Raw genomic sequence first — 27,582 nt, forward strand, 5'->3', positions numbered from 1 at the left:
GGCCCTGAGGTGCTGCCCGGAGCCAGCGCGGGTGCGTGCAGTCGCATGTGCCTGTGTGGTCACAGGTTATAACCAACCACACCTCGGAGCTGTGGGAGCGGGTCACTTTGCTTCCTTTTTCTGCTCCTCTCTGAGGAAGCCATGCTTTACAGTGTTATGGATGTGTGCACAGCTGTTCCTGCACGGAGTTCGTTTCCTAACCCAGGCGCAGTTTACCAAAGACTTCGTTTCTCTAGAGTGGTTCCCTTAGGCTGACTACAGGATGGCAAGGTGACAAACAAAGCACTCTGTATCACTGCTACGCTTTTCTGTCAAGGGATGTGCAGCTTTGGTTTACTGTGCTGTTCAGGGAGTTGTCCCATCAGTGTAAAGTAATGGTATGATGGCCAGTCTGTTTTTTCTTTCATGTCAGAGAAATTTATTCCATTATAAATTCAAGCTTTATTAGGTTCAATAACCATTTCCTACGAGATGCTACCTCTCAATATTTTATTGAGTGTGGCAGGGAAATGTAGGTCATGAGAGAATTCTACTCTACCTGGTATTGTTATGGTAGTAGCAGCCACTATGCGGAGTTGGTGGTTTTGAGTTACAAGTTTGGAAAAACAAGGACACATTCTTTCAAGTTTTTTCCTTGTATAGTGTTAGCCACCTGTAATCTTTGGAGAAACCAGGTTGTGAGATTAATGTATGTGATAAGAATTGATAAATTCTGTCATGCTATGTGTATTATGGACGATAAATACACTGACAGAATTACTCTGAGTCTAGGTACTGAAGTAGGTATGTTCCCCTTGTTTGTTTTGACATGCATGGTTACTTTGTTGTGTAATGTTAGGTAAAGAATAAGTGGCCTGAAATAGGTGGTGTGCAGAGCAGTGTTGGGACAAGTCATGTCACTGAAAATAAATTTTCAAGGACTCAGCTTTTCTTCTTGACTGCTGCAACACGGTCTCCAGTCATGGCTGTCTTGAGAAATCTGCGTGTTTGCTGACAGTTGATATTGGCAGAGGAAGTTTGGGAAACTGCTTAATTGCAAAGGCATGGCTTAATCAGGATTTCAATTATTCTTAAATCAGACCACACTGGCAATTTTTAATAAAACTTGGGTTGGTAAAAGTTGTGGGCAATCTGAAGTTTAAGTAAATTTATTTTGTAGAAAGATACAATAATTAACTTCCTGAAGGCAGTCCTTAAGGTTAGGTTTGAAATTTTGGAGGCTGTTGAAACTTATTCCTCAGTTTCAGTGAGTTGTTCCCTGCGCTTTTTAAACTGCAGGTACTGTTTCTCAAAGTTGTAGATAAACAAGCAGTGACTCTGTATCCAACCTAAAGTCCTGCTGCGTTGTGAACTTCAAGTACTGTAGCTCCAGCTTTGAAAAGCCTACTTTGACCCACTAGACTTGACCATACTAGTGATCTTAGATCCTTGGACAGATGAAAAGGTCTGAGGAAATATGCAGGTTTGCCCAGAAATCAGGTGGGAAATGCTGCAGTAGAATCTTGTGTGAACAGAAGAGGGACACTGGGGACAGATGAGGGAGGAGACTGACTGAAAGGAATGAATGTTATAAAACATACATCTCCTTTGTACAGAGAACTGTATATTAAGGAAGCTCATCCTCCTATTAGGGACAATAGTTAAAATTCTCATGGGTTAGTGGTGATGATCCTATGGGTGTTATGAATGTAATGGATACAGGCCTAAAGAGTCTAGAATGTTGAAATCCAATAGTTTGGCTTGAATTATGACTGAATTAAACCATAAACAGCTTCTCCTTAACTCTAAACCCCTGCCTCTGTATAGGTGCTATTTGTTCCCCTTTCCTTCCTGCGTTTAGGTTTGCTTGCTGAGTCAGCCTTGCTTTGTCAGGTGACAGTCTGAAAAAAATTCGAGATTACCTGATGAATGTGACTTGATGATCTGATAATACATGGGTTTTTCAGAGTAATCCTTCCCTTTTATATAGATATATAAGAATACATATTTATTGGTTAGCTGTGATATCATGTGTATCTACACCTTGGGAGCTCTGTGTACATGTTTTGAACTGCAGTTCATACCAGCAAATTTAAACTGTGGCATTGCAGCTCCCTGATCTAAAAAGAAGAGCATCAGTTCTGCTTAACTGGAAATAAAGGAATGCACACTTGCATAAATGGGTAGCATTTAAGGTGTGGATCAATGTGTAAGAAAAAAACACGTGCTCAGCAAAAGGCTGCCTACTCAGGTTATGGTTGCTTTGTCTGTTCCTGCATCTTTCTTCTGGGTAAAGTGTAATTTAAGGATCCTGCAGCTGGTCTAGAGGTGAGGTAGAGGCATGGAGAAAGCATTGGTGGAATAGACAATTAAAGGATTTGTCTACTGGTAGCAAGCTACTTTCCATTACTACACTGTCTTTTTCAACACCAGTATGGCTGAAATTAGAGTTTTTGAGGACAAACTGGAAAATATTATGGGTATCGAGTGTGTTTCAAAGTGGTGCTGTTAGTCCCAGTCTAGAGAGTGTCAGGCCCATGCTCATTAGCAGGGAAGTAATGTGTTCCCTCTGAGATACAGTTCCGTGCTTCTTTTTTCTCTAAGTTTATACTTCCTAGTTAGCTGCTTTGGCCATAGATGGCCTTAACTTGCTATAGATATTTTTGGTTTCCATCTTTTTGTCCAGGGTGACTGCTGCATAGATCTGCTTGCTTTAGAGATCCTTCACTTGCACGTGGAGCAAAGCAGATGGGTTAATCTAACAATGTATCTGTCTGTCTTGCTTTTGAGCTTGAGGTAGTGTGGCCAGATTGAGATCCTCTGCGGTTTCCTTCAGCAGAGCTTTATGTAAGATTTTGTGCGTATGGGAAATTGAGTCACTGGGAAAACTTGTGTCCTGGGACAGATACGGATGACACTTTGTGATAAGGTCTGTTGGTGGATGCACATGAGTTCCAGGATTTTGCTAATGAGTAACATCATTTGGGTTTGGTTTTATATGAATGTCTTCTTATTTTTCAGTTCACTGGCTTATCTGAGCTCTTTTGTAGTTTTTTGCTTCATCATAAGAAGGCCATAAAGAATGACCTCCTTATTTAGGAATACAATGGCATGGTCTCTTCAACTCCCATGTTTGCTTGTGCAGAGGTCTACCCATCTGCAATGAAAACTAAATCTGTTGTGCTGCTTTTCTGTGCTGCCATGTGTGTTACAGATTCACTGGTCTTAAAAGTTTGTTTGTTGACCTCTTGCTTATGGCTGGGCTTCTTGCCTTTTTCATAGTCAAAGTAATGAGTTAGAACTGCATCTTATGCTTTGTCTAGCTACACTGAAGATCATAAGAGGTTTATAAAGCATTATATTTCTAAGTTTTTATTTATTTATTTACTTAAACACTTCTCCAGAAGTATGTCACTACCTTTAAGTAAGACTTTCTTCATTCTCTGCCTTTCCCACCTAGATGTCCTTCCTGAGTAATTCTTCAGCATGCCTCGCTGTGTGTGCCACGTTTCCCAAGCTGGTTGGGGTGAAACAGACAGACTGAATACTTAATTAGTCACGTTAACTTACTTCCTCTGGTTGTCTACATGGCCATTTTCAGTTCTTTCATTTGTCAGGTTTGCTTGCTTGGGCTTAAAATGCAGCATGGGTTCTGTAAGGTGTCTTTGTCTTGTCAAACTTTTTAACTCTAGCCTTAACTTCACTGGGCATTTCTTCGAATTCAGGCATAGTTTTTGAAAAGATCAGAGGATTAGGTTAGTCTGGCTCCATCTTGGGACTTGATATGAAATGGTAAACCAGTCTGAAAGGGTTTTGGCTGAGGAAGCAACTTATGCCAAGATTGGAGCATTGATTCAGCAATCACCATGTCCTAGTTATTGCTTTGGCTCTAATAGGTAGTTTGCATGCCTTCCAACAGCAACTGAAAAGTTGCAATTAGGATAGTGTTACGATTGGTGAAATGGGGCTATGGTAAAAGCTTCACTGTGACCTCCAGCTGTGTTCTCTGCAGCAACTCACCCATCAGACTTCTCTCTATGATGAAGTCTGCTATGTGGATACAGAAAAAACCAACGTGGCTTTAAAAAAATAGCTTTAGCTTGTGTGTGTTGGATGTAAAGTATGATAGCTCATTCAGTTCCAACATGGAACAAGAGAGAAATAGATTTCAATTAACACTGCAGTGGTCTCTTGGGTAGCTTGTATGGTGGTGTCCAACCAGAGCCTTCTTTGTGTCTTGTGTAATATCAGCCATTCTTTCTTGTCTTGAACAAATAAGCTGTCAACCAAGGAAAACAAATTACTTTGTGATTCTACTCTAATTTTCAGCTTTTTATGCAGTTTTTGTGACGTTTTGTGGCATTCCCTGCAATTCTATGTGTTTTCAAATTAATATTTACGACAAGTTGGCAGTTTTGGGACAAGACAGATTAATATGAATTAATATTAAAACTATATTAATACTTTTCTTCCCTGTTACACATATCTATGTGAGTGCTGCTCTCCGTGTTCACGCTCCATGGAACACACTTCCTTTTCAGTAAAACTTGGAGCAGGAAATGATCCTTTTAGTCTTCTAGGCTGGATTTTGATGTAGTGTGGGGTTGTTGTTGTGGGGTTTTGTCTTGTTTAGTTTCTAAGTGTTCACGTTCTTTCTCCAGGATATGTCAGTGCACGACTGGAGAAGGAAACACCAATATTTAACAAGCAGAGGATTGATTTTGCTCCTCCAGAGAAAATTAACAGCTTAGTAGTCTCCTCTAACCAGCTCTGTATGAGCCTTGGGAAAGACACCCTTCTCAGGTAATGCTGCCAGAATCCTGAACTTATTGCTTGTTTTTCCTCTGCCTTTTTTTTCCCCTTAAGTCGTTAGAGAACTTATATTTGCAAACTGGATAAAATGCCATGAGCCCGATGTAGAAAACAGATGAGGAGCTACACGTATGTGAACTTTTGTTGGCAGCATGCTTTCATGGTTTCTCTTTGCAGGATTGATCTTGGGAAGCCAGATGAACCTAATCAGGTAGAGCTGGGACGCAAAGATGAAGCCAAAGTCTACAAGATGTTTTTGGACCACACAGGTGAGGTAGTGGATCATGGATATTTACAGACAGTGGACAGAGCAGAACAAGTGCTGGTGAAGGAGTTATCTTGCTGTTTTGTATGTAAGGAGAGCAGATCAGTCTTCCATGGGCCAGACTCTGTTTCCCAGGGCCCCTGCCTCCTGGTTTGCCCTTTTGCTATTAGTAACGCAAGGGCTTGTGCACGTGTTGTATTTTCGAACTCTAAATGAACAGATGCAGTTAGGCTATTCTGAGCAAGGCTGCTAAAACCAATCAAAGGAAGTGTTTGCAGTCACTGTGCTGTATGGTTTATATAAGAATTTTTAAAAAGGTCTGAAAAACATCTGCAGTTCACTGTAGCCTAGGCTGATTCTAAGAAACTAAACAGAAGTTTGGAAAGAGATGCTCATATCTCTCACCAACTGCCAGGGATAGGAGGGAACTTTGGGAATTGTTTATCCATAGAACATTTATTGAAACAGAATACCTTCTTGGTAAAGCATCTGGTACCAGTTACTTAACTTTGCAACATATGGACTACTGTTCTGATCCAGCGTGGAAATCCCCCACATTCCCATGAATGCCTGGGAAAGTCTTGTATTAAGTATGTTGATACTGGAATTTATCAAATGTTAGGATTAGAAGCTTCAGGAATTTGGCTCGCTTAGGCACAGTCTTGATTTGTTCTCTCCTTCTCCCTCCCACAACCCCTCTGCTGTTGGCAGGCTCTCATCTCCTGATTGCTCTCAACACCAGCGAATGCCTCTACCTGAACAGAAGTGTTCAGAAAGTGCGGGCACTCTCCCGCTGGAAAGGACACTTGATTGAAAGTGTGGGCTGGAACAAATTTCTTGGTTCAGAAACCAACACAGGACCTATCCTGGTGGGGACATCCCAGGGGCAGATCTATGAGGCTGAAATCTCTGTCAGCGAAGGAAGCCTCTTCAGCACTAACCCTGACCAGTACTTCCGACAGGTCTACACTCTGGAAGAGGAATCTGGACCTGCCCCAGTCTGCTGCTTGGAAATTGAACGAGGGATAGAAGGGAAATTTTTTATTATAGCCACCACTAGGAAGAGACTCTTTCAGTTTGTTGGCAAAGTGCCTGAAGGGACAGAGCAGCAAGGCTTCAGCTCCATATTTGCTGTGCATGCTGACCATCTGCCCAGCTTTCGGGAGTTTCCAGCCAACTTGGGTTTCAGTGAGATTGCCTTTTACACTCCAAAACTGCGTTCCAGCCCGCGCTCCTTTGCCTGGATGATGGGAAATGGGGTTTTATATGGTACATTGGATTATAGTCGTCCTGATTCAATTCTGAGTGATGAACGGGTCTGGGTTTATCCTCCTGATATTGACGTAACTGTGAACAAGCCAATATCCATTGTACTTACCCAGTTCCACTTCCTGTTGCTGCTGCCTGACCGTGTGAAGGCTGTCTGCACTCTGAATGGACAAGTTGTTTTTCAAGATCTGTTCCTGGAGAAGTTTGGCTCGCTGACACGCATGATTAAAGATCCCACAGTCCAGCAGATATGGATCCACACTGAGAAAGTAGTGTTCCGCTACCATGTCCAGCGGGAATCTAGAGATGTGTGGAAGATGTATATGAATATGAACAAATTTGATCTAGCAAAAGAGTATTGTAAGGACCGTCCAGAGTGTCTTGACATCGTGCTGGCAAAAGAGGCAGAGCACTGCTTCCAAAACAAGAGGTATCTGGACAGTGCCAAGTGTTACGCGCTGACCCAGAACTACTTCGAGGAAATTGCTCTGAAGTTCATTGAAGCCAAGCAAGAAGAGGCCCTGATGGAGTTTCTAATTAAGAAGCTAAGTAACCTAAAGCCTTCGGAGAAGACACAGACCACTCTGCTGACCACATGGTTGACAGAGCTGTACCTGAACTGGCTGGGTATATTGCAAGGAGATCCCTCTCAGCGAAATCTCTATTTGGATACACGGGAGAAGTTTCGTACTTTCTTGAGCAGTCCTAAAAACAAAGACTGTCTTTTTAATAATCGGGCATCTATTTATGAGCTGTTGGCAAGCCATGGCGACACAGAGCACATGGTCTACTTTGCAGTCATCATGCAGGATTATGAGCGTGTAGTAGCTCACCACTGCCAGCATGATGAGTACGATGAGGCTCTAAATGTGCTGTCTAGGCACAGAGATGAGAAACTCTTCTACAAGTTCTCTCCAGTTCTCATCCAGCATATTCCCAAGAAGGTAGTTGATGCTTGGATTTCTATGGGCTCTAGACTGGATGCCAGGAACCTCATTCCAGCCCTTGTTAACTACAGCCAGAGTGCCAGCACCCAGCAGATCAATGAAGCTATTAGATACATGGAGTTCTGTGTCTACCAGCTGGAGGAAACACAGCAAGCCATTCACAACTACCTGTTGTCTCTTTACGCTTTGTGTCGGCCGGATTCGCTGCTGTCATACCTGGAGCAAGCAGGAACCAACCCCAACAGGATCCACTACGACCTGAAGTATGCACTGCGCTTGTGTGCAGAGCACGGGCACCACCGAGCGTGTGTCCACATTTACAAAGTGATGGAATTATATGAGGAGGCTGTGGATCTCGCCTTACAGGTACGTGTGTGTCTGCGCATGCTGTGATACACAGGAATGTAGCTTCTTCAAGTTAGCTTGAACAGCAGAGCATGGAGAGGAGCTGGACAGACTCACTGGTATCAAAGCTGTGCAGCTGAGGCTTGGAAGAAAGACCTGGCTCTGTTAACATTCTTGTGTGCTGTCACAACTGCTCCAAGTAGGCAGCTGACTGACAAGCCATAACTGAGGGCAGGGCCACGGAAAGTGTGAGGGGAAGTACTGTCTGTCTCAAGCTCAGTCTCTGACATAAAATACCTTTAACATATCTGCATTTATGCAAGATTTGTATTCCTATTGTTAAGAATTCGAATTACTTCCTATTCCTAGCTTTGGTAATTATCACAGAAGCCTTTGTCAGCTTAGTCTGATCTTCAGGGGGATGTTGGATTTTTATCCTATTGGAATTGCTATGTCTTTGCTGAAATGTGTAGTCAGCAAAGATACCATAACATGAATTTGTCCTTACTGTGCTGGCCTTTGTTCTCTATTGGGTAGCAAGCTAATCTTCAGTGAGGAATACTGGGGGGGAGGAGAGGCGTTTGACATGGAAGCAAGGAGCAGGCCAGTAGTGCAGTCCTAGGGAATGAGACAGCAGTAGATGTTTTCTAAATGCCTCTTAAAATGGACAGCAGGCTTTGAAGTTGAATGGTGGACAAACAAAGAGGCAAGCTTAATTCTGTTTCTTTGTCTGTCCAACTTCTAGGTGGATGTTGATCTTGCCAAGTCCTGTGCAGATCTTCCTGAAGATGATGAGGAACTCCGGAAGAAGCTGTGGTTGAAGATCGCTCGCCATGTTGTTCAGGAGGAGAAGGATGTCAAGAAGGCAATGGCCTGCCTCTCCAGCTGTGCTCTGCTGAAGATTGAAGATGTCCTGCCATTCTTTCCAGACTTTGTCACTATTGACCATTTCAAGGAGGCAATCTGTAACTCCCTGGAGGACTACAACAAGCACATTGAGGAGCTGAAAAGGGAGATGGAGGAAGCCACACAGAGTGCCAAGAGGATCCGAGAGGACATCCAGGAAATGAGAAACAAGTATGGCTCTGTGGAGCCTCAGGAAAAATGTGCTGCTTGTGACTTTCCACTTCTAAACCGCCCTTTTTACCTTTTCCTGTGTGGTCACATGTTTCACTATGACTGTCTCCTCCAAGCAGTTTTCCCAAACCTTCCTGCCTATAAACAGGCAAAACTTGAAGATCTTCAGAAGAAGCTGGCAGCTACCAGCCAGCCCTCCAAGAGCCACCATCGTCCCAAGGATGCAGATACCATTAGCTTGGGGAAGGGGCAGCAGAGCCGGGAACAGATCAAAGCTGACATTGATGATATTGTGGCAGCTGAATGTGTGTACTGTGGTGAGCTGATGATCCGGTCCATTGACAAGCCTTTTATTGATCCCCAAAAGTACGAAGAGGAGATGCAAAGCTGGCTGTAGTTTTCCAAATCTTCAACTGTCAAACAAATTGTGAAGCTTCTGTGGTGGGAATATAACCTCCAGGAGCAGGAACACAGTGACTTCTGTGCGCCTCTAAGCAAACGGTAGTGCAGTCTTTTTACCAGTGTTAGGGAGGGCTAGTCTTGAGAAGTGGGGAGATATAGCTATGGCTGTCTAAGAACTTTACCAATACTTAAAGCTAACCTACTGGAATATTTAGCAGGTGTTTCTGCTTGCAGTTCTTCTGAGGTTCTCAGTGTGAAACTAGATGGAGTGCCTTGTTGTCCCAGAGGAATTGGGAACAGCTTGAGATTTATCTGCCCTGTTGTGTGGTATTCGTTTTGGTGAAGACAAGCTGAAAGAGAAAGGTAGTGAAGGACACTAAGCAGTGTAATCTTAATTCATCACTTTCAAAGCTAGAATTGCCCTCTGTTTCCTTTTTGTTGAGAGTCTATAACCACATACAGAGAAAGAACGTGAAAGGACAGAAGCTCTTATACACATATATATATTTTGTAAACATCGTGCTACGCAAGTACGTATTTCTACACAGTGTGATACAAGAGTGTGTATAGTTTTCAAGCAGAAGTGTCTCATAATATACTAAAGTAATTTGCCTGCGATTCAAATGAGTAATTCTCACAAGCTTTATGCACAAGACCCACACACATTTGGATTTTCTGTAGGTACTGTTTCTCGAAATGCCTGTTCACCCCTTCCTTCCTCTCTCCATCCTGTTTCTACTGCCTTTGTATAGTGGGTCTTGGTTTTGTCTTCACCCCAAACCAAAATTTATAGATGCAGTAGTAAGGTTTCAGCTGATACTCTGCAAGCAGGAACACAATCTGGATGTCTTGCTGTGGTTGTATTCAAGCTACACTTGAGCATTAGACTCAAGATCTAGTCAGAGGCTTGCTCAAGGTTAGTCTACAGAAAAGTTCTGTTGGTGTGAAATTTGCTTTGCCCTTTGAAGCTAGTACCTTGTGCCTAAACAGTCTTTTGCCTTCCACTTTTTGGAGATGGCTGAAAGTCAGTGCTTCTTTCTATTGCTCCAACTTGGAAAATTTTTCCTAGAAGGTAGCAATCACTACCTTGTGAGTGAGAGAAGAGAAAATTTTCATTAGCAGTTTAGCAAGGGTTCCTTGTTTTATTTTAAGAAAATGAAGTTTTAATTAAGTTTTGCTGTTTGGGACTGAATCACAAAGGTAGTAATTGACAGAAGAATTGAATGTTCTAAAAGAAAAAATACAATTCTTGTAATTAAGGCAATAGAAAATACTGTCTTCTGAAAAACCTTCTGAGTTCTTTCACATGAATATATGTGCTTGTTTTGAGTACCTCTCTCAATCTCCTAGCCACTTACCCTGTTTGTAGGGTTGTAGAAATGAATCTTCATGTTATTGTAAGAGAATATGAATTGGTTTCCTCAAGAATCTGACCTAGGAATTCTGAGTTCAGAACTTCAGAAGAACATCTATGCTTTTGTTGGGAGTGTCAGCCTGGAATGAATTAATTTTATCTGTGTAAAATGACATGAGTGATAAAAACAGATAAGAAAGTAGGTTTAAAATATGAAACCTGAGGTTTAAAAATCCTCTTTTCTTTGGTGGGGCCATGGGATAAGCAGTCTTGTTACCACCTGGTGGTGTGTGTTTGCTGGCTTATCAGAGAGCACTGTTCAGGTGGTTCCATTCAGCGATGGTTCACAAAACCCATGTGCTGTAGTTTTCTTTGGCTCTGGATAGCCTTTTGCTTTGAATAAGTCAGTGGTCTGGCGGAAGATTTTGTGATGAAAACTAAATGTGATGTCTTTTGAAGTTTACCATTAAACCTGTTATAACTGGCCACTCCTGTGAATCATCATCTTTTCCTGTAAGCAGTATGATATTTAAGGTTGTATATGTCATTATAAAGCAACAGTAGCCTCCCACCCAAACCAGTTTCTGGTCAAGGATAAGTGGCTGTTTTTCTCCCCTTTAGCAGAACATGGATATCGGCTCATTCTGATGCTGGGGTAATTTCAAATTTTTTGGAGGTGTTCTTAATACTTGTTCCATCTCTTTTGGACCTTTACAGGATGCTTTCCTGGTATATTAGAATTACTATAGTCCTCCATTCTTTTCCTGTTTGTGCTATAGTAGTCACATCACTAAACAGACCATTGCAGAGTGATCTGCTTGTCCATAATATTGGAAGAAGCTGTGGGAAGTGAGGCATATCAAGTAAATAAAAACCCTCTAGTCTTTACCTGAGATGGGATGGTAAGGAAAGGTACCTCTGATTCCAATCATGGGTATTAATAGGTATCAGGTAACAAAACTAGAACTAGGTATTTTTTTAATGACTAATATGCAATGTTCTCTGAGGGCTGTAGGTGTGTGCACCAGATACATGTACCACAAATCTCATGCTTCCTCACCATTGTTAACTGAAAAATCATTTAAGTGGTTTGTTGTCAAGGTTATAGAGTGTGTTACTGCTGGCAAAGACTGCAGCAGTGATTAAATGACTCGTGCCAGTAATACGGGAAGCTACCTAAAGGTATCTTTTGAACTTTCATTACATTGTCACATGCTTCAAAAGTTTCAGTAACCACTTTCCTGTGCTTCTCTGCAATTTTGCAACATCACTCAGTGAAAAAGGTAAGAGGGTTTATTTTTTCTTGGGGGATGGGGTAGGTTCATGGTGGTGAAGGGATGTGAACTGCTTACTGTTCTCCCATAAATCTAATCTGCAAGATCTCTCCCTCCTTGCATTCAGAATAGCATTTTTATCTTTTCTCTTTGTAATTTCAGCACAGTTACATTTTAGAACTTGCAGTCCCTTGTATGATTTTTAGCTATGAATGAGCTGTACCAGCTGTTAAAAATGATGTGGCCTTGGGTCTTGTCCTTGCCTGTGTGAATAAATCCCTTAGCCTAATGCAGCTGAAGAACAGCATAACCAAAAGGGTGGGTGGGAGCCCCAGCCCTGTGTACCCAGAACAAATATCTGCAGCTAAATCTACACTGAAGAAATTCAGTTGTGCAGGCAAGGCCTAAAGCAAACTTGAGCCTACTACATGACCTCTCCTAGGCTTTGAGCAAGGGATGGGGGGAAGTACTCTGAGTTGGAGGAAGACAGTGATGAGTGTGTGTTTTGAAAGAGTTTGTAGAGAATTTTGGGTGCACTTCCTGTAGTTGGCAGCAGCAAAGAGAAATGCTGAAAGCAGTGGGTCCTGTCTCCTTTCTAAAAATGAATGCCCAGGCTGGGAATTTAGAAAGGCAAATTCCCAACAAGCCGCTAGATGTCGTTGCTGTCCATTTAAATACCGAGGTTTGCTGCAGACAGCTAAAGGTGTCCTGTAGCAGAAGAAAGACTGGCACAAAAGTGAGGAACCCAGGATCCCAGTGCCTTTGGGATTTGTTAATTGTCTTTAACTAAATGGCAATTTCAGTTCACAGGTCACTGATTTTCATGTTTTGAACATCAAAATCTGGACTTACTCTGTTAATAAATGAGTAGCATGGAATTGTAGAATTATTTAGGTTGGAAAAGACCCTTAAGATCATTGAGTCCAACTGCTAACCTAGCATGGCCAAATCCACCACTAAACCATGTCTCCAAGTGACCCATCCACGTGCCTTTTAAATGCTTTCTGTGATGGTGATTCCACTGCTTCCCTGGACAGCCTGTTCCAATGCCTGACCACCCTTTCAGTGAAGAAATGTTTCATAATATCCAATCTAAATCTCCCCTGGCACAACTGAAAGGCCATTTCCTCTCATCCTTGTTGCTTGTTGCCTGAGAGAAGAGACCATTTGGCCTCTTGCTGCAACCTTCTTTCAGGTAGTTGTAAAGAACAGTAAGATTCCCCCTGAGCCTTCTTTTTTCCAGGCTAAACAACCCCAGTTCCCTCAGCCACTCCTCCTAAGACTTGTGCTCCAGACCCTTGTTGCTCTTTGGACACCTCTTGGTGCTCCAGCTCCTCAAATATGTGTCTTGTAGTGAGAGGCCTGAAACTGAACATGGTGTTGGAGGTGCAGCCTCTTTTGTTTAATTGTATTCTAGTGTAAGTTCCCTACAGACCTGGCTGATTTAGTAAACTGTAGAGAGATCATCCCTGGGCTTGGAGTTGCAATATCTGGTGACCTTGGGTCTGGTCATTTTGTTTGCTTCTTCTTCACATTCTCCTGACGGCAGACACGCAGAGTGTAAGCCAGCTCCTTAGTCGCCTGAGTTCACATTTAGTGTGTCTTGTTAAAAGCACCAGTAAAGCTGGGTTTGTAATGTGATATTGGACACTGACTTGCATAAACAGATAAGTTAGTATGTTTTCTTTTTCGAGTTGTGGCATCATCATCCCAATAAAACAGCAAGTGGGAGTAGGTACATCTTGTACTCTATCAAAATAAGATGTAATTTGACTCAGACTGTAGTCATGTATTAGCATGTATTTCTTGGAATGGGTGGTTCCCATTCACCCCTGCCCTGTCAATGCCAACATATAGATTGTCTGTGTTTACAAGTGCTAATTCTTCATTTCTAGTGGAATTTCATGGGGAGTCTGTTGTTCCTTGCCTCACTTCATCCAACAGCCCTGTACTGAGCTGTGGGAAGACAGACTAAAAGTAGACTTCCTCCTTGCAGTAAGTGTGCTGAGCTGAAATTTGAGGTTTGAAATATACAAGACTTGCGGTATTTTTGAATTTTAAGTTGTTACTATTGAGATGGATTAAGTATTTTTCTCCAGAATAGATGGAGTACAATGTGATTCACTGTGGTATGTGTAGTGTTTATGAGAGACTCTTACGGAATCTGCAAAGCAGAGAAGGGCTGTCCAGGCTCTTCTGTTGGTTTTGTACATGAAGGAAGTGATGCCCTAGAAGGGAAAGGGAATGGTGGTTTCTAAAAAACATTTTGGCCAAACTGTGATATTGATGGATCTGTATTTCTCACACTGAGGTGCTAAAGAAAAAAAAAAAATTCCTTTGAAATAAGGACTTTCTTAAAATTGAAGAGCTTAGGGCTTGAAAGAGGAACATTACAGGCATTCCTTAAATCCATTGTGAATGATGTATGGGTTCAGCTCCTAAACTGTCTACTGTCTCTGATTATGCCCAGTCCTGACTTTACACCTTCTGAACCCTTTGGGATCTGCATTTCATGGTAATACTGTGATTTTGGAGACTTGTGATACTTCCCCCTCAACTCACTGTTTGGGTTTTTCACTCCCAGATCTCATGGAAAGGCATCAGGCTACTTATTTAGGGTATGAATTTCAAAGCAACCTGGCCTGCAGCTGCTTTCAGGTGAAAGGAGGGGAAAAAAGATTAGACAAACTTGTTAGATCTACTTGTTGAAACTTGTTGGGATGGGGAGAAAAAGGGGCTTAGGCGTTTTCTGTCTGTCATGGCCAGAGGTATTGGAGGCAGCTTGTTTGAGTAGGAATGGTTGCCTAGGAACAGGGAAGCTACAGGAAAACTCTTAAGGTTACAAGTACATCTATAACTGATCCTACACACTCTCTTTGCCATGGTGGGGTATCTCAGCAGAGGAGCTTCCAACTTGCAGCACATCTGTATTGGGTTCAGACTTGCTGCAGTGCTTGTAGGCCCCTGTGGTGATGAGAGAGCTGTTTTAATTCAACACTTGAGCTGCAGAGCTTGGTTGGTGTGGGAATAAGCATAACTGATGTGTCTGCATGATATCAGGCTGTCTCACTGCACAGAGATTTCCATCATACATTTCCTAGCACCATGTAAATACCCTTGCTTTATAAAGGGGCATACAGGCTGTACCTGATATGTGACAGGTAGTAATTCAGGCATTTCCCTACTTTGTAGAGCTGTGGGCTGGGTTGTTTTCAGAAAAGGATTAGATGTTTGTTTAATACATGGTTTGTTTGCTTCATCTGAACTGAGAATGCTAGTTTTTGGTAGAGTTTTATCACAGTGTAAGTGTTCCAGAGAAGCTGAACTATAGGCTATCCATCATTTCATGATCTATACTGAAGGGTTCATTGTAGATGATGGCTAATAAGAAAAGGATTGAACAACTGGTTTGATATCCAACACCAGGTATTCCCTACTTCATGCAATTTAAATCCAAGTGCTGGTCACTTGGCATGGGGCATGATCTTCAGAACACAGCCTGAACTTGGAGGCTGCTGGACTCTGCTTAAGCAGACATCTGTGTTTTCCAATTAGTCAGTTATTCAACAGTCTTTTTTCATCTCTTTGTGTGTACAGCTTGAATAGATTTTCTAGTAAACAAATTATTACTGTGAAACTGGGTTCATAATGAAGTTGTTCCTATCTACAGATTCTCTTTTATTTTCACACATTTATTAAAAGTGAGGTACACAGAGTGGTTTTGAGGAATGTCACAGGCAAAGAGGAGCACAAAAGCTGATGGATTAGTTTTTGAGGACTTTTTTCTACAGACTCTACATGACAATTATTAGCAGCTGCCCTGGCTGTGTTTGATGGCTGCTGCATGTTTTTCACCATGTGAACAAGACACTTATTCTCTGATAAGAGCCTTGGAGGGCAGGGGTAATAAAAAATTGTTGGTCTCTGACTAATTACTATGGTTTTAGCAAAATATCTGTTGTCTAATTTTTCTCATAGTAGCTATCAAGGTAACAGTATAATTGATCTAAATAAAATATTCCACATGAAGCTGAACAATATGTTCCCATCCTAGATAACAGGACTGTAGACTTAAATCAGCTCCTGTTGTTTGAAAGAATTGAACAGTGGTTGGGTGAGGAGGAGAAAGAGGCTTGAGGCTTATGCTCCTAGATGCCCCAATTCTTTGCTGAATACTTGCCTGTGTGTCACAGCATGACTGTCTCAGAGTGACATCTGCATTTGTGTTACAGTGGTACATTCTGCTGAGCAGCCTTTTTGGGAGAAAAGCACTTCCTTATGTTCTGCAGTCTGTTTCAAACACTTGCCTGCTTACCCAGTTAATGAGATTGGAACAACTAGGACCATGTCATCTTTCTATCTTCTTCTGATGGGTTGCTTATGGTAATTCTCAATATATGCTTCAAAGACTTGCAGTTGCAGGGTTTCCAAAGCAAAAAATATTTTAGTACAGGAAACATCTAATGGAATGGGACAGAGATGTCATCTTCTGTGAACTTGAGTGGGTGCAAATCAATTAATGTGGACTTTCCTGTTTATAAGAAGCATTTTCTTAAATTTGTTGTTGGCTGTTGATTGAGAAATGTCTTGTGATCCTGGATGTACCTAGTGTTGGTGCATACAGCCAGTCCTCGGAGACTGTGAAGTGGAACAATGTATAGCAGTGTTCAGAAGGCAGCAAGACTGGACTCTGGCAGTACTTTCTTTGCTGTTGTAGAATCAGAGTTTTCTCCCTGAAAGCTGTTTTTCTCTGCAGCATGGTTACAGGCACAGAAGGGAGTTTTAAGAAGAACCTTAAACAGCCCTTGTACCCTTGTGGAGAGGTTACCTGGAAAGTGGTGACTGCATGGAATTGAGTGGTTCAGTACAATGTTTTAGCAGCTTTAAGTTGCAGTGAGTAGCTTGCTTGATGCTGTGGCACCTGAACCAAAGGTAAAGGTGTGGATTATTTGCCTGCCAGGTATCTTGTCCTGCCCTGGGTTATGCTCTGAATGAAATCAACAATTTGAGAAGTTCATGTTAAAATGAGGAAATTGGAAGAATTTCTGCACACAACATAGATATTGCTGTGAGTCCTTCAGCACATCTGCATAATGTAAGTCAGAGCAAGGCTGAATGCTCTCTGTAGGTCAACAAAAATCTGTAGGTAGGGCCTTGAGCAGAAGTTCAAAGTGCTCTCTTCTTATCCTGTTCTTCAGAAGTTAGGACACTTGTGGAGCTGACTATCTTCGTTTGAGACCCTGAGTCAAGAGTGATGCCTAAAAAATCATTTTTATTGATTCTTCTATCACTGGGACAGGCACCATCTTAACAGCCACCTTTGTCTCTCACTTAATTCTTTCACCTCCTTTGCTCATTGATTTAGCAAAGAACTGTTTGATTCTGACATACATAGAGGAAGGGTGAATACATGGTAAAGCTCCCTGCCACTAAGCTTGAAAACTAAGGAAGAAAGGAAGAGAATTATATGGAGATGGTAACAAGAGGCCCACTGGGTTTCAGATTTTAGAAGGAGGAAACATGGGATACAGACCAAAGCTGTGCCAGGGTAGTGTGATGAATGTATTTCAGTCTTTATTTCAATACAGTAGAATTAGTACAGGCTGTGAAAATTCTTGCTTCTGGCCAGTGTCTCTTTCCTGAAGAGTGTACTACTTTTCTCTGAGTCATAGACAGGAGCATCACAAGTTTGTGAAGGAAAAGGTGTTTCAGATTTTATCATTTGCAGCAGACACAGAGGATGACTTACAAGCCTCCTATGTTAGTGGATGAGGAGTTAGAGAGTAGGACAGACATACTTTGGATTCAAGAGGGTTACTGATGTATAAACAGCTCTCCTAGAAGCTGCTGAGTATCATACCTGGCTTTTAGGTGCTTTTATTTCCTAAACAACACTGTGTATATATGGAAATACTCAGGATCTTTAAAATGCTCTCATCTTAGATGCTTGCACAGCTGAGTCACTGAGGTGTCAGCAGGACAATTCAGTGTCATGTCTGAACTAATGCCGCCTCTCGCTTGTCCAGTGTAGCTGTGCTGAGGTGTCTCAGTAGCAAAGCAATAGGATTGCAGTTTTAGCAAAGCTTGAGATTTAAATCTACAGAGATTCCCCACAAAAGCATAGCCATGTTGAACTGAGTCTGGGTTTTTTGGTATTTTTTTCACTGCTTTTTCAGTGCCACAAATAACATGTGAAGAGGATTTGGCTCTTCACTGTGCCTCCATCTTTCTGACTAATACAATTAGCGAGTATGGGAGGCTCAAGATGGCTGGAGAAACTATTCCTCCCATTGACAAACAGATACCTGATCTTTCAGAGAAGTGACTGAGTTGTTCTTCCCTGTTTCAAGGTGGGCCACACAATATCTCTATTTCAAAACAAAAACAACCCCCCCCAAAAAGCAGTGTGTTAAATCTCTCTCTACCAGCTTTATTTCTCTTCCCTCTCTGAAAGTTTTAAGTCAGCTAATTTGGGTCACAAGCTATACAAAACCCTTGGGGTTTGGTAGCAGTCCAAGTTGGTAGCCTATGAGAAGTTATTGTGTTCAGATGCCTACTGAGCAGGGACGTAAATGCAGCATGTCGCAGGCTGCAGCTGTTAGATGGAGATTGCAGTAATGTCCCTGAAACACTGAATTTAAAAAAAAGCAAAGTCATTGGATTTGAATAAATGGGGATGTTGCTCTCTGCCCTTATGTAGTCCAGTACATATCAAAGTCCCCTTTCCTTTAATAGCAGGAAGGAAATAAGATCTGTATCTCTTGGGAACATGCTTCTAAAACCAACTTTCACTTGCATTCCTATGTCTCCTTTTAGTCCCTTTGAATAGTAAAAATTCACATTCTCACATTTTAGTCACCCCAGCTTGGATATTAGATCACTTGAGGGTGTTGGTTTTTGGTCACAGTCTTACTAATGTCTTAGTTAGGGTTTTGGTGTTCCTCTCCCATGTTCAGGTGCCTAATTTGGATTCTTATCACCCCAAAACAGTTACTTTGGATCCCAGCCCAGCGTGCATGGGCATTGGCAGCATTTGGATATTTATAGGGATTTCTACTTCCTTCTTTTCTTTGGGCTACTTTCTTATTACAAGAATTCCTTATTTCTTCCATGTGCCAATGAACGCAACCCTCCTAGGGTGGTGTCTGGGCAGGAGATGTTATGTATGTACCTTCCCAGCTGCCAGGGCCAGTGCAAACAGGCATAACACAGCACTGGCCTGCAAGTCACTGAGGAAAAAAAAAAAGTACTGCCTTTTTCACACCCTTAGATCTAGTTTTGGGAGATTACTTAGGCTTGTTGATTTATTGTGTCATTATTAAACTTCGATATCTTGACATCTCAAGCGCCATTACAATGTGGTTAGAGAGAGAGAAAGTCAAATGCTCTGAACATTTTTCTGGTTGATAATTTCCTCTGGATCTATGGAGTGCCAGAAGGGTGGAACTTTCAAACAGTACAGTATTGGGTTTTTTTGGTCTGTTCTTTGAAAGATGAATCAGTAAAATCTGTTCTTACAGAAATCTTTACAATTACCACTTAAAGTTTCATCTTACTTCTTAGATGCTCATGGTAGAGAAGAACATCAGCAGAAGTAGTAACTTGGCAGCTCCACATGTGCAGAATAGCTCAAAGCAGTTGCTGACAGACCAGCCAGCTGACAATGGGAATGCAGAGCAGCAAATTCCCTTTTTCTTTCCCTTGCTGGTGATTCTGGCTGGCTTTCTCTGTTCCACTCAGATGCCATTTCCCTCAAAAAATTGTAGTAATCTGGTAACTGCCTCATTCTGAAATTTCAGTTGGAATCTGTCAGTATGTCTCTGTTGGGAGTTCAGCACCAGAAGTATGATTTTAGAAGCTTTGTTTCCTTTGGAAGCCAGAGGAATAATGTGAACATTAGATCTGAGCTGCTGTAATCAAGACTTGGGGCTACGTGGAGTGGAGCAGAACCCTGAATGCTTGGCTGGAGAAGGAAAACCTGCAGTGGACATATTTTGAGCATTTCTTATCAGAAGGCACTAAGAGATTAAATTAGGAGCCATTACTTGAATGAGTCCATAGCATCCTCTGTGTCTCATTAACAGATGGTTCTAAAAGGCAACTGTGGAAATGAAAACTCATGCATGTTTGTGCTTGCTCTGCTTGTGCCTCTCCTGGCAGCACTTGCTGGCTTAATCTGTCAGAAATTAACCTTTTGCTTGAGGTATTGTTACAGAGGCTGGTATAATTCATCCCATTGCCTGTGACAAATCTCTGTCTAACCCCTCCACAGACTTCCCACCTAGAAGGAATTATGTCAGAACGGTAGAGAAATGCTGGGTATAGGATGTCACACTTGTGACGGACAAACTTTCTTCTCCCACTGTAAGTTTTTCTGTGCTTTCATTGCCAGGATTGTCCACACAATCCTCTACCCCAATTACCCATTGATTAGGGCTCCACTGGTAATCTGCCAGATGCAGGTTTGTTACCAACAGATGGCAGAAAGCATTTGAGGTAATGAGAGAAAGGATAACGATTGCTGATCTGCATAATAATCAGCTTGTGAACAGGTTTCATGGTTTTTTTCTGTTTCCACTGGCTCAAAGATTGCACTGTCAGACAACCGGGCACCTTCTCTTGAGTTAAAGAAATAGTAAGGGAGGAACCCATTTCTTCCAGCTACTGTTAAGATTTCTGGAGATACACACACTCTCCACCATACAGACTAAGGTTTTAGCCAGAGACTGCACACGGAGTGCTAGGAATGAACATTCAGTCCTCTTGTGATCAAGACCTCTAACTGACCAATGTGGTCAGAAATACTTTCCTTTTTCTGTTTTCTGAGACAATTTCCCCCACTTCTACTACAAGGCAGGAAGATCCTCATCTCCTTTGGACCAGCATCACCTTTGCACTATCTAACACCTAGTCTGAAAAAAATTACTTCCCACTTCCATGTGTTTTGGAGTCCTTCAACCAAATTCTGCTGCTTTGCAGATTGAGACAGCCCCATACAAATCTACATCTAAGCTATTCCAGAGTCCTTGCAGGAATAAGTCTTCCCTGGCATACTCTAGAGGAGTGTTACTGGAGTTATGAATCTTGTAATGCCAGTTTCCTGTGCTGCACAAGAGCTGTAGTACAGATTTTCACTGTTTGAAATCTGTATGTATTTAGACTCTTCCTATTACTAACTGTCCCTATCTGACATGAGCCATGTAACACTCACTCAAAAATCATTTTGGTGCCATTTACTGTGACTTTTGGCAAAAGATTTGGATTGAAGAACTTTTCTTAAAAATTAGCCTTACACATGTGGGTGCTAATGCTGGGCTGTTGCCCATTTATCCCCCAGGTGGACATGGCAGACAAGCTTCCATCAAACCCCTTTACTTTGCAAAATCCCTTCCTTTGTTTAAGATCTAGATGGAGATTTTTGAAATTCAGACTTGATTCCATAGGATAGTAAGTGCAGGTGTTTTCCCTGGTAAGCCTTTCTGTTTAGTCTGGGTGCTGATAATGCAGCAGCCTGCCAGTTCTCTGCAAGGATGGTATTTATCACGTTGTCAGCTGTATCACTTCTCACTAATTATTTTAGCATCTGAACCTTACAAGGCAATCACTATCTACTCCTGTCCATGTGTTGCAGGTATATAACCTGGAGGAGAGGGAGGATTTTTGGTTTTGAGCTCATACTCTAAGGTCAAGGCTTTACTATTAAGTCTTGAGGCCCTGCTACAGACATTGCTCTTGGTTACAGGATTTTCCTGTCCTTAGCCTGGTTTCTAAGGAAACAATGCCTGGGCATCTGAGCTTGTGCATATTTGTTATATCCTTTTTTTTCTTTGTCTGTGTTTTTTTCCTCTATGATTTCGAATTTATTTGCCAAGTGCTTTTATTGACACACACATTTAAAATTACTGACTTACTGTAAGTTTCCTGAAAGTAGGTGATGGGGAGTGGCTCTATAGACAACACCCATGGTGTATGCTCAAAATTTGAGATGCTCAAGAATCTGTATGAAAGAAACATACGGGAGGCTGTGGCCAGAGCAAAAACTTCTGATGTTGGAGTTATTAAACACATGAGAGTTCAAATGCTAATTCATATAACAGCTGTCTTCTTTAACTTGACTTCTGCAATTGTTAGTGAAAACTAGTCACAATAGTTACTGTGAAGGGGAAAAAAAACCAAGTTCCTTGTATTTTTCAGAGACTATCTATGACTGTGCTAATTTAGCACCACTGCAACACTACAGGCTATCCTTGTAGATGCCTGCAGGACACTTATTAAGATGTTCTTTTTATTTTTTGGAAAGAGAATGGCTGAGCCATGTCCTGTGTTAGAGAGGGAGAGTGATGTTTGTGAAGGAAGATGGAGCTTTTAGCCATTCTGTTGAACAGGTGACCCCTGATTATGTTGGGTCTTGCCCAGAAGCCCTGCAGGGAGAGAGAAAAGCCCGAGGCAGAGATTTCGTGTACATCTGAGCTGGCATTTGTTTCTTCTGGGTTGTGCATGACATCAGTGGGCAATAAGATCTGACAAGGTATGTGTAGGGAGGGAAGAGGTGAGAAGAGGGAGCAGGACTTTCATCTCTCGGTGATAGTGAGCTATTTAGTTTACTGTATCTCAGGCTGCTGAGAGTTTGGATACATAAAGATAATGTGTATTCCTAAGACAGGATCTCTCTTGGTGGAAACAATAATCATGACAAATGGGAGTCAACTGCGAGACTGTGTGTATCCTGACAGCAGCATGCTGGGTGAAAAACAGACTTCTTGGAACTGATCAGAGTGTAAGTAAAAACAAGTGTGTGGGGGGTGGAGGGGAGTTGGTTTTGGTTTTTCTGTTTCTCCCAAAGAGCACTGTGTGTTAATGCTTCTTTCTTTGCTGGTACCCAGGGACCTGCCTGGTGTTAGCTGATGGCAGGGTAGTGGGCAGTCTTTAACGTGCAGTATTGTTGCAGGGTTAGTGATTCTCTGCCATGGGAAGCAGGGGCACACTGTGGCAGGGCTGGTTCCCTGGGTCTGCACAGGCCACTTGGGACACGGTGACAGCACAGGCTGCTGGTAATGGGCAGAGCTCTGTCAGGCAGCAGAGACTGGGGAGGTGTCCCTTGTGCTTAAAGTGGACTTCTTTAGCTGGGTTATGGGTATCTGCATGTGGGGAAGGGGGGTTTTCCAGGAGAAGAGATGGAGTCTGGACTGTGTCCGTCTCCCCCCATCCCGTTAATCTTTGCAAAAGACAGCTGCATTTGTTTGCTGGTAGACCTGAGTTACTTGACTGCTGGCAGAGGGTTATGCTGCTGAGCTTGCTTCCTTCTGAGGGAGGTTTCTGCCACTGAATTCCCAGGGACCATGTTTCTCCCAAAGAGCACTGTGTGTTAATGCTTCTTTCTTTGCTGGTACCCAGGGACCTGCCTGGTGTTAGCTGATGGCAGGGTAGTGGGCAGTCTTTAACGTGCAGTATTGTTGCAGGGTTAGTGATTCTCTGCCATGGGAAGCAGGGGGTCTGCACAGGCCACTTGGGACACGGTGACAGCACAGGCTGCTGGTAATGGGCAGAGCTCTGTCAGGCAGCAGAGACTGGGGAGGTGTCCCTTGTGCTTAAAGTGGACTTCTTTAGCTGGGTTATGGGTATCTGCATGTGGGGAAGGGGGGTTTTCCAGGAGAAGAGATGGAGTCTGGACTGTGTCCGTCTCCCCCCATCCCGTTAATCTTTGCAAAAGACAGCTGCATTTGTTTGCTGGTAGACCTGAGTTACTTGACTGCTGGCAGAGGGTTATGCTGCTGAGCTTGCTTCCTTCTGAGGGAGGTTTCTGCCACTGAATTCCCAGGGACCATGTGTAGACTGAAGCTGTCACACTAGTTACAATGATTCACAGAGGTACTGGAACTTCTACATCAACCTTTTAAGGAATGGAGAGTGAGGGTTTATTTAGGGGACAAATAGAAGTGCATCTGGAGTACAGAAATAAAAACAGAGGGGCTTTAATGTTTTTAAGAGCATTCCTCTCCATACATTTCCTTGAAAGTGTTCTCAAGGCTGCTGTCACTTCAAGCCTTTACAAGACCAAACCACTTCTCTTTAGGAGGTGAAACAGATACACAAATAAATGAGGCTATATTGCTTAAGGCAGTAATGTTCAATGAAGTAGTATCCAGGATCTTTCCTGCTGGCAAAAGTGAGGCTAAGCTTAGAAACCACTGAACTGCTGTTAATAGCTTACCACAGTTATTTTCTCTCTGCTGCTATCCTGGCTTTGACTCCTGGCTTTGGTCCACCCAGTAATACTGTGCATCTCCTGTGAAAGATGTCCCGTGCACTATTTTTTCAGACAGCAGAGGGGTGCAGAATTTCTTGTTCAAAAGCAGTTGATTTGTTATTGATTGCAGCATACCTAACTGCTTTCTCTGACCTTAGTGTTTTTTCAAATGAACATAACCAAAAGGAGTAAGAGGGATTGGGGAATAAGGAACTCACCTTTCTATGTGTCTCTGTCTCATCTTTATTTGCATGTTCTTGTCCAGAGTGCTGCTGAGCACCTGTGTTTGCTGCTGCTGAAATTGTTGCTTGGGACTTTTTGGAAATAAATTCCAGGGGTTTTATTATTTATCCAGTACACCTGCTTTCGCTTTCTTCCTACCCTCGTTCTATGGAAAGCCTCATCAATGCCACTTTTAAGGCTTCAGAGACAAACTACTACAAAAACATTGCCAGTGGCTCCATAGAAAAGAGTGGCTGGCACGAGGCATTTCTAATTCCTTGTAGTGCTTAACTAACTAGTCTGAGAATGCTGAGCTATTCATTAACACACATAACAACAGTCCTGTGTGCTACTTCAAAGAGGGAATTTAAACTCTGAGATACCATTCCTAACTGAGATATTTTATTGCCTTTGACTTGAGAGCCTTTCTTCCTAGTGAAGATGTCTGGCTTCACAAGAACAGGTTGCTTTACTTACAGATGGCACACTTTTAATTCATCTTCAAAGGGGCTCGTTCATAGCAGCCCCAGCTCTAGAGTGAATCTAGCTGTGCTTTGTGTGTGATGTGGTGTGTGATTCTGAGAGAGGACTGGATACTTGTAGAGGCTAATCTTTAATAAGAGCTAGGAAGTTTTGCAGCCATGGAGTGGTGTAAGTTTTTGGGTCCCCCACAAAGCATTCCACTCTGCTATACATCCTGAGTCTTGGTCAGGCCACTGTAAGGCAGGACACTTTATAAGTCTGTCAGTGCTCCAGAGCTCTAGAGAAGTGCTAAGAGCTGCAGAGTAGGGATGATGCAGGTAGTGTATAGGCAACAGATTAAGCTGAGATATCTGAACTGATCAGGATCCTCAGCTGTTCTGTCCCTTCCCAAAATTGTTTCTTTGCCATGGTGTTAGCTGGGGAAGATCTAAACAGAAGAGAAGGATCAGTGCTCACACTCTTAGAGAACAACCTCTCTTCTTGAACCAGCCTGAACAGCTCTGCTAAGCAGGAAAGAGGATCTGGTGGTGAGGAGCACCTTACCTCTTGGTCATTAGCAGCAGATAGTGAAAACCACATTGTGAACTTGACGTTGATACATGATGGTGGCAGAGCAGCTGCTGTGCCACTTTACCAGCTGATCCTGCAATGAGGATGCTGCTTCCCACTTGAGGGAGACATGGTGGATGGCATGGAGGAAGAGATGGGGGGATTGTTTCATGACTATCACTGTTTAATCTGCCACCACACATGAGAAGTGCCACAATTCTAGGTTTTGTTCAGCAGAGCTCTGTTTTCTGCTCTCACTTACTGGGTTGACCAAAGGAAAGTTTGGGAGTCTATTTTTAACTGAGTATTGATGATTTTTTTCTTTTCCCCTCTTTTTATAGTATATCACGAAGGACTCCTCATGAAGTCAACACCTTTTTCTTAAAACTGATGCAAACCAGAACCAAATAAAAGCGCTCATGATAAATTACCATCTGCTTAATGCTGTTGTTCCTTGAAGGTGTAAAAAACTTAGTACATCTTCCTGGTTCTGATACTTGCCTACTCTGTGGCCTTTGAGTCACATAATGGTGTGATAAAACAAGAAGAATGATACCTGTGACAGACGGCTGTGACAGGCTGATGTGGCTATCTCAGGCTCTCAGAGCCAACAGGAATGTAAGACAGGCTTATTTCTGAGTCAGAAAAAGCTGTCACCATGTCTGTGAAGTGGATAGGGAAAAGAAGGCTCCCAAAGAAAGGCTGTTGGAGGTTTTCTGTCCTCTGCCTGGATTGCTGCCAGAGCTGGTGATGGAATGAATGCTGCAACAGATTAGAGTTACACTAATCCAGATCATCCAGAAATGCGAGACCTCCAATAATGCATGGGGAGGCCAGAAAATTACACTGTTGTCATTCTAAAAAAGAAAATACTCTTCCCTAATGTTGCAGTGGGACTATCATATTGCAATCCAGTGACCTTACAGTGAGCACCTAGGAAGTCCGTGGTGATTTCTTGCTGCTCTTGCTTCGTGTCTTTATTCCTCAGGAGCTGAGGAATACTTTAGAGGCTGCCATCTGGGGGCAATGTACCTTTTCAGTATTGCACCTTGGTTAATACATACTTAAGTCTTTGAAAATTGTTGTTTATAAAAGCAGTACCTGCAGTGATTCAGAGTGCAGGTGTATTGCTTGAGAATTATCAAACAATTGCCAGCACACAATCTCAGTGGGGCCTGGACTTACAGAGTGCCTCTGAGGCAGGCAGTGCTTGTATGGACAGCTTTATTTCAATCACAACACATTTTAAACTGTGAAACAAAGTTGGTCTGTACTGGAATGACACCAGCTGAGCTTCCTTTCCCTGCCTAAAATACAAGCTTGTGGTAATTTTTTCCAGACTTTTTTTTTTTTTCCGCTTACCCTCTTCTTGGGGTGTTTTCTGTATTGCATCAGGGCATCACCTTGCATAATTTGAGACATCTCATGACTGCCTTTTTTGGTCTTTTTTTAATCTGTCCAGCAGAACTATTCTCTCTGGCATGCAGAACAGTTTCGGCTTCAATTTGGGCTGATGCTACAGAAAAAATGCAATTATTGTGAGTCAAAATAGAGTAAGGGGGAGATTCTTCTCTGAGGACCGAGCATGCTGGGACTGAAAAACTTTATGCATACACAAGAAATAGCAGTTCACTTGCAGTGATTCACTTGCAGCCAGTCATGTGAGTTTCTTTGGCAGTCTGCTTCTGTTTTGCCTTGTTATAAAAAGTAGCAAATGCACTTCCCCCAAAAATCTGTGCGGGAGTGGTTAACTTTTATTTGACTCTTAGGTACAAACAGGAGCAACAACACTGTGGAAACTTACAGATTTTTCCCCTGGGAAAAAGACAGCCTTCACGGAGAGTTAGACTATTCATCTCTCTTGTTGGCTTTCATAAAATACGAATAATTACAGGAGCAAAAATTGTAGGAAAACAATGAAAGAATGTGTTCCTGCCTGTTTGTTTAGGTGTTGCAGGTCAGGCAAGCTCCTGAGGAAAAAGCCCCCAGGGCTTTCAAGCAATCTTGCCAGCTGGAGAGCAAGAGACCAAGAAATTTTGACACTTGCAAAATGAAGTTCTACTTCTTCTGTTTTGGACCTCCATCATTTTTTACATTTTCTTCTATAGCAGAGAAGGACAGAAGCTAACTTTGGAAATACAAGTATTTCGTCATTGTCTTCTTTCAGAGTCTGGGCTTTAAAAGAATGTTTGACAAGGAAGATGTGACAATGACCATTCCATCTTGCTTTTTCAAGCTCTTCTGTACAACTGTCATGTAAAGAGACCCAGCTCTGATCTAAAACTGAAGTCATACTGCATAGCCACAACTTTGTCACGTGGCATGGCTGCACAGGCAGTGTGTGGTGATGCCATGGG

At 42.4% G+C, this 27,582-nt stretch overlaps 1 protein-coding gene and 1 long non-coding RNA gene across 2 annotated transcripts in view; both read left to right on the forward strand.

The window, feature by feature from the left end:
- Window positions 1–10,938, forward strand: part of VPS18 (VPS18, CORVET/HOPS core subunit) — an 11,712-nt gene extending 774 nt beyond the window's left edge. Inside the window, exons 2-5 of the mRNA XM_008639457.2 lie at window positions 4,641–4,782; window positions 4,969–5,060; window positions 5,768–7,638; window positions 8,363–10,938. Of these exons, the coding sequence (XP_008637679.1) occupies window positions 4,641–4,782; window positions 4,969–5,060; window positions 5,768–7,638; window positions 8,363–9,091 (2,834 nt within the window). The 3' untranslated portion in view covers window positions 9,092–10,938. The remainder of the gene's footprint in view (window positions 1–4,640; window positions 4,783–4,968; window positions 5,061–5,767; window positions 7,639–8,362) is intronic.
- A 3,985-nt stretch (window positions 10,939–14,923) lies between these two features.
- On the forward strand, window positions 14,924–25,656 carry LOC108448558. Its single transcript, XR_001864487.1, has 2 exons — window positions 14,924–22,501; window positions 25,567–25,656. It is a non-coding gene; the product is annotated as an uncharacterized LOC108448558 (long non-coding RNA).
- Window positions 25,657–27,582: the final 1,926 nt, after the last annotated feature.

This window comes from Corvus brachyrhynchos, unplaced genomic scaffold (genome assembly GCF_000691975.1).
Source record: "Corvus brachyrhynchos isolate BGI_N302 unplaced genomic scaffold, ASM69197v1 scaffold115, whole genome shotgun sequence".
Classification (NCBI taxonomy): domain Eukaryota; kingdom Metazoa; phylum Chordata; class Aves; order Passeriformes; family Corvidae; genus Corvus; species Corvus brachyrhynchos.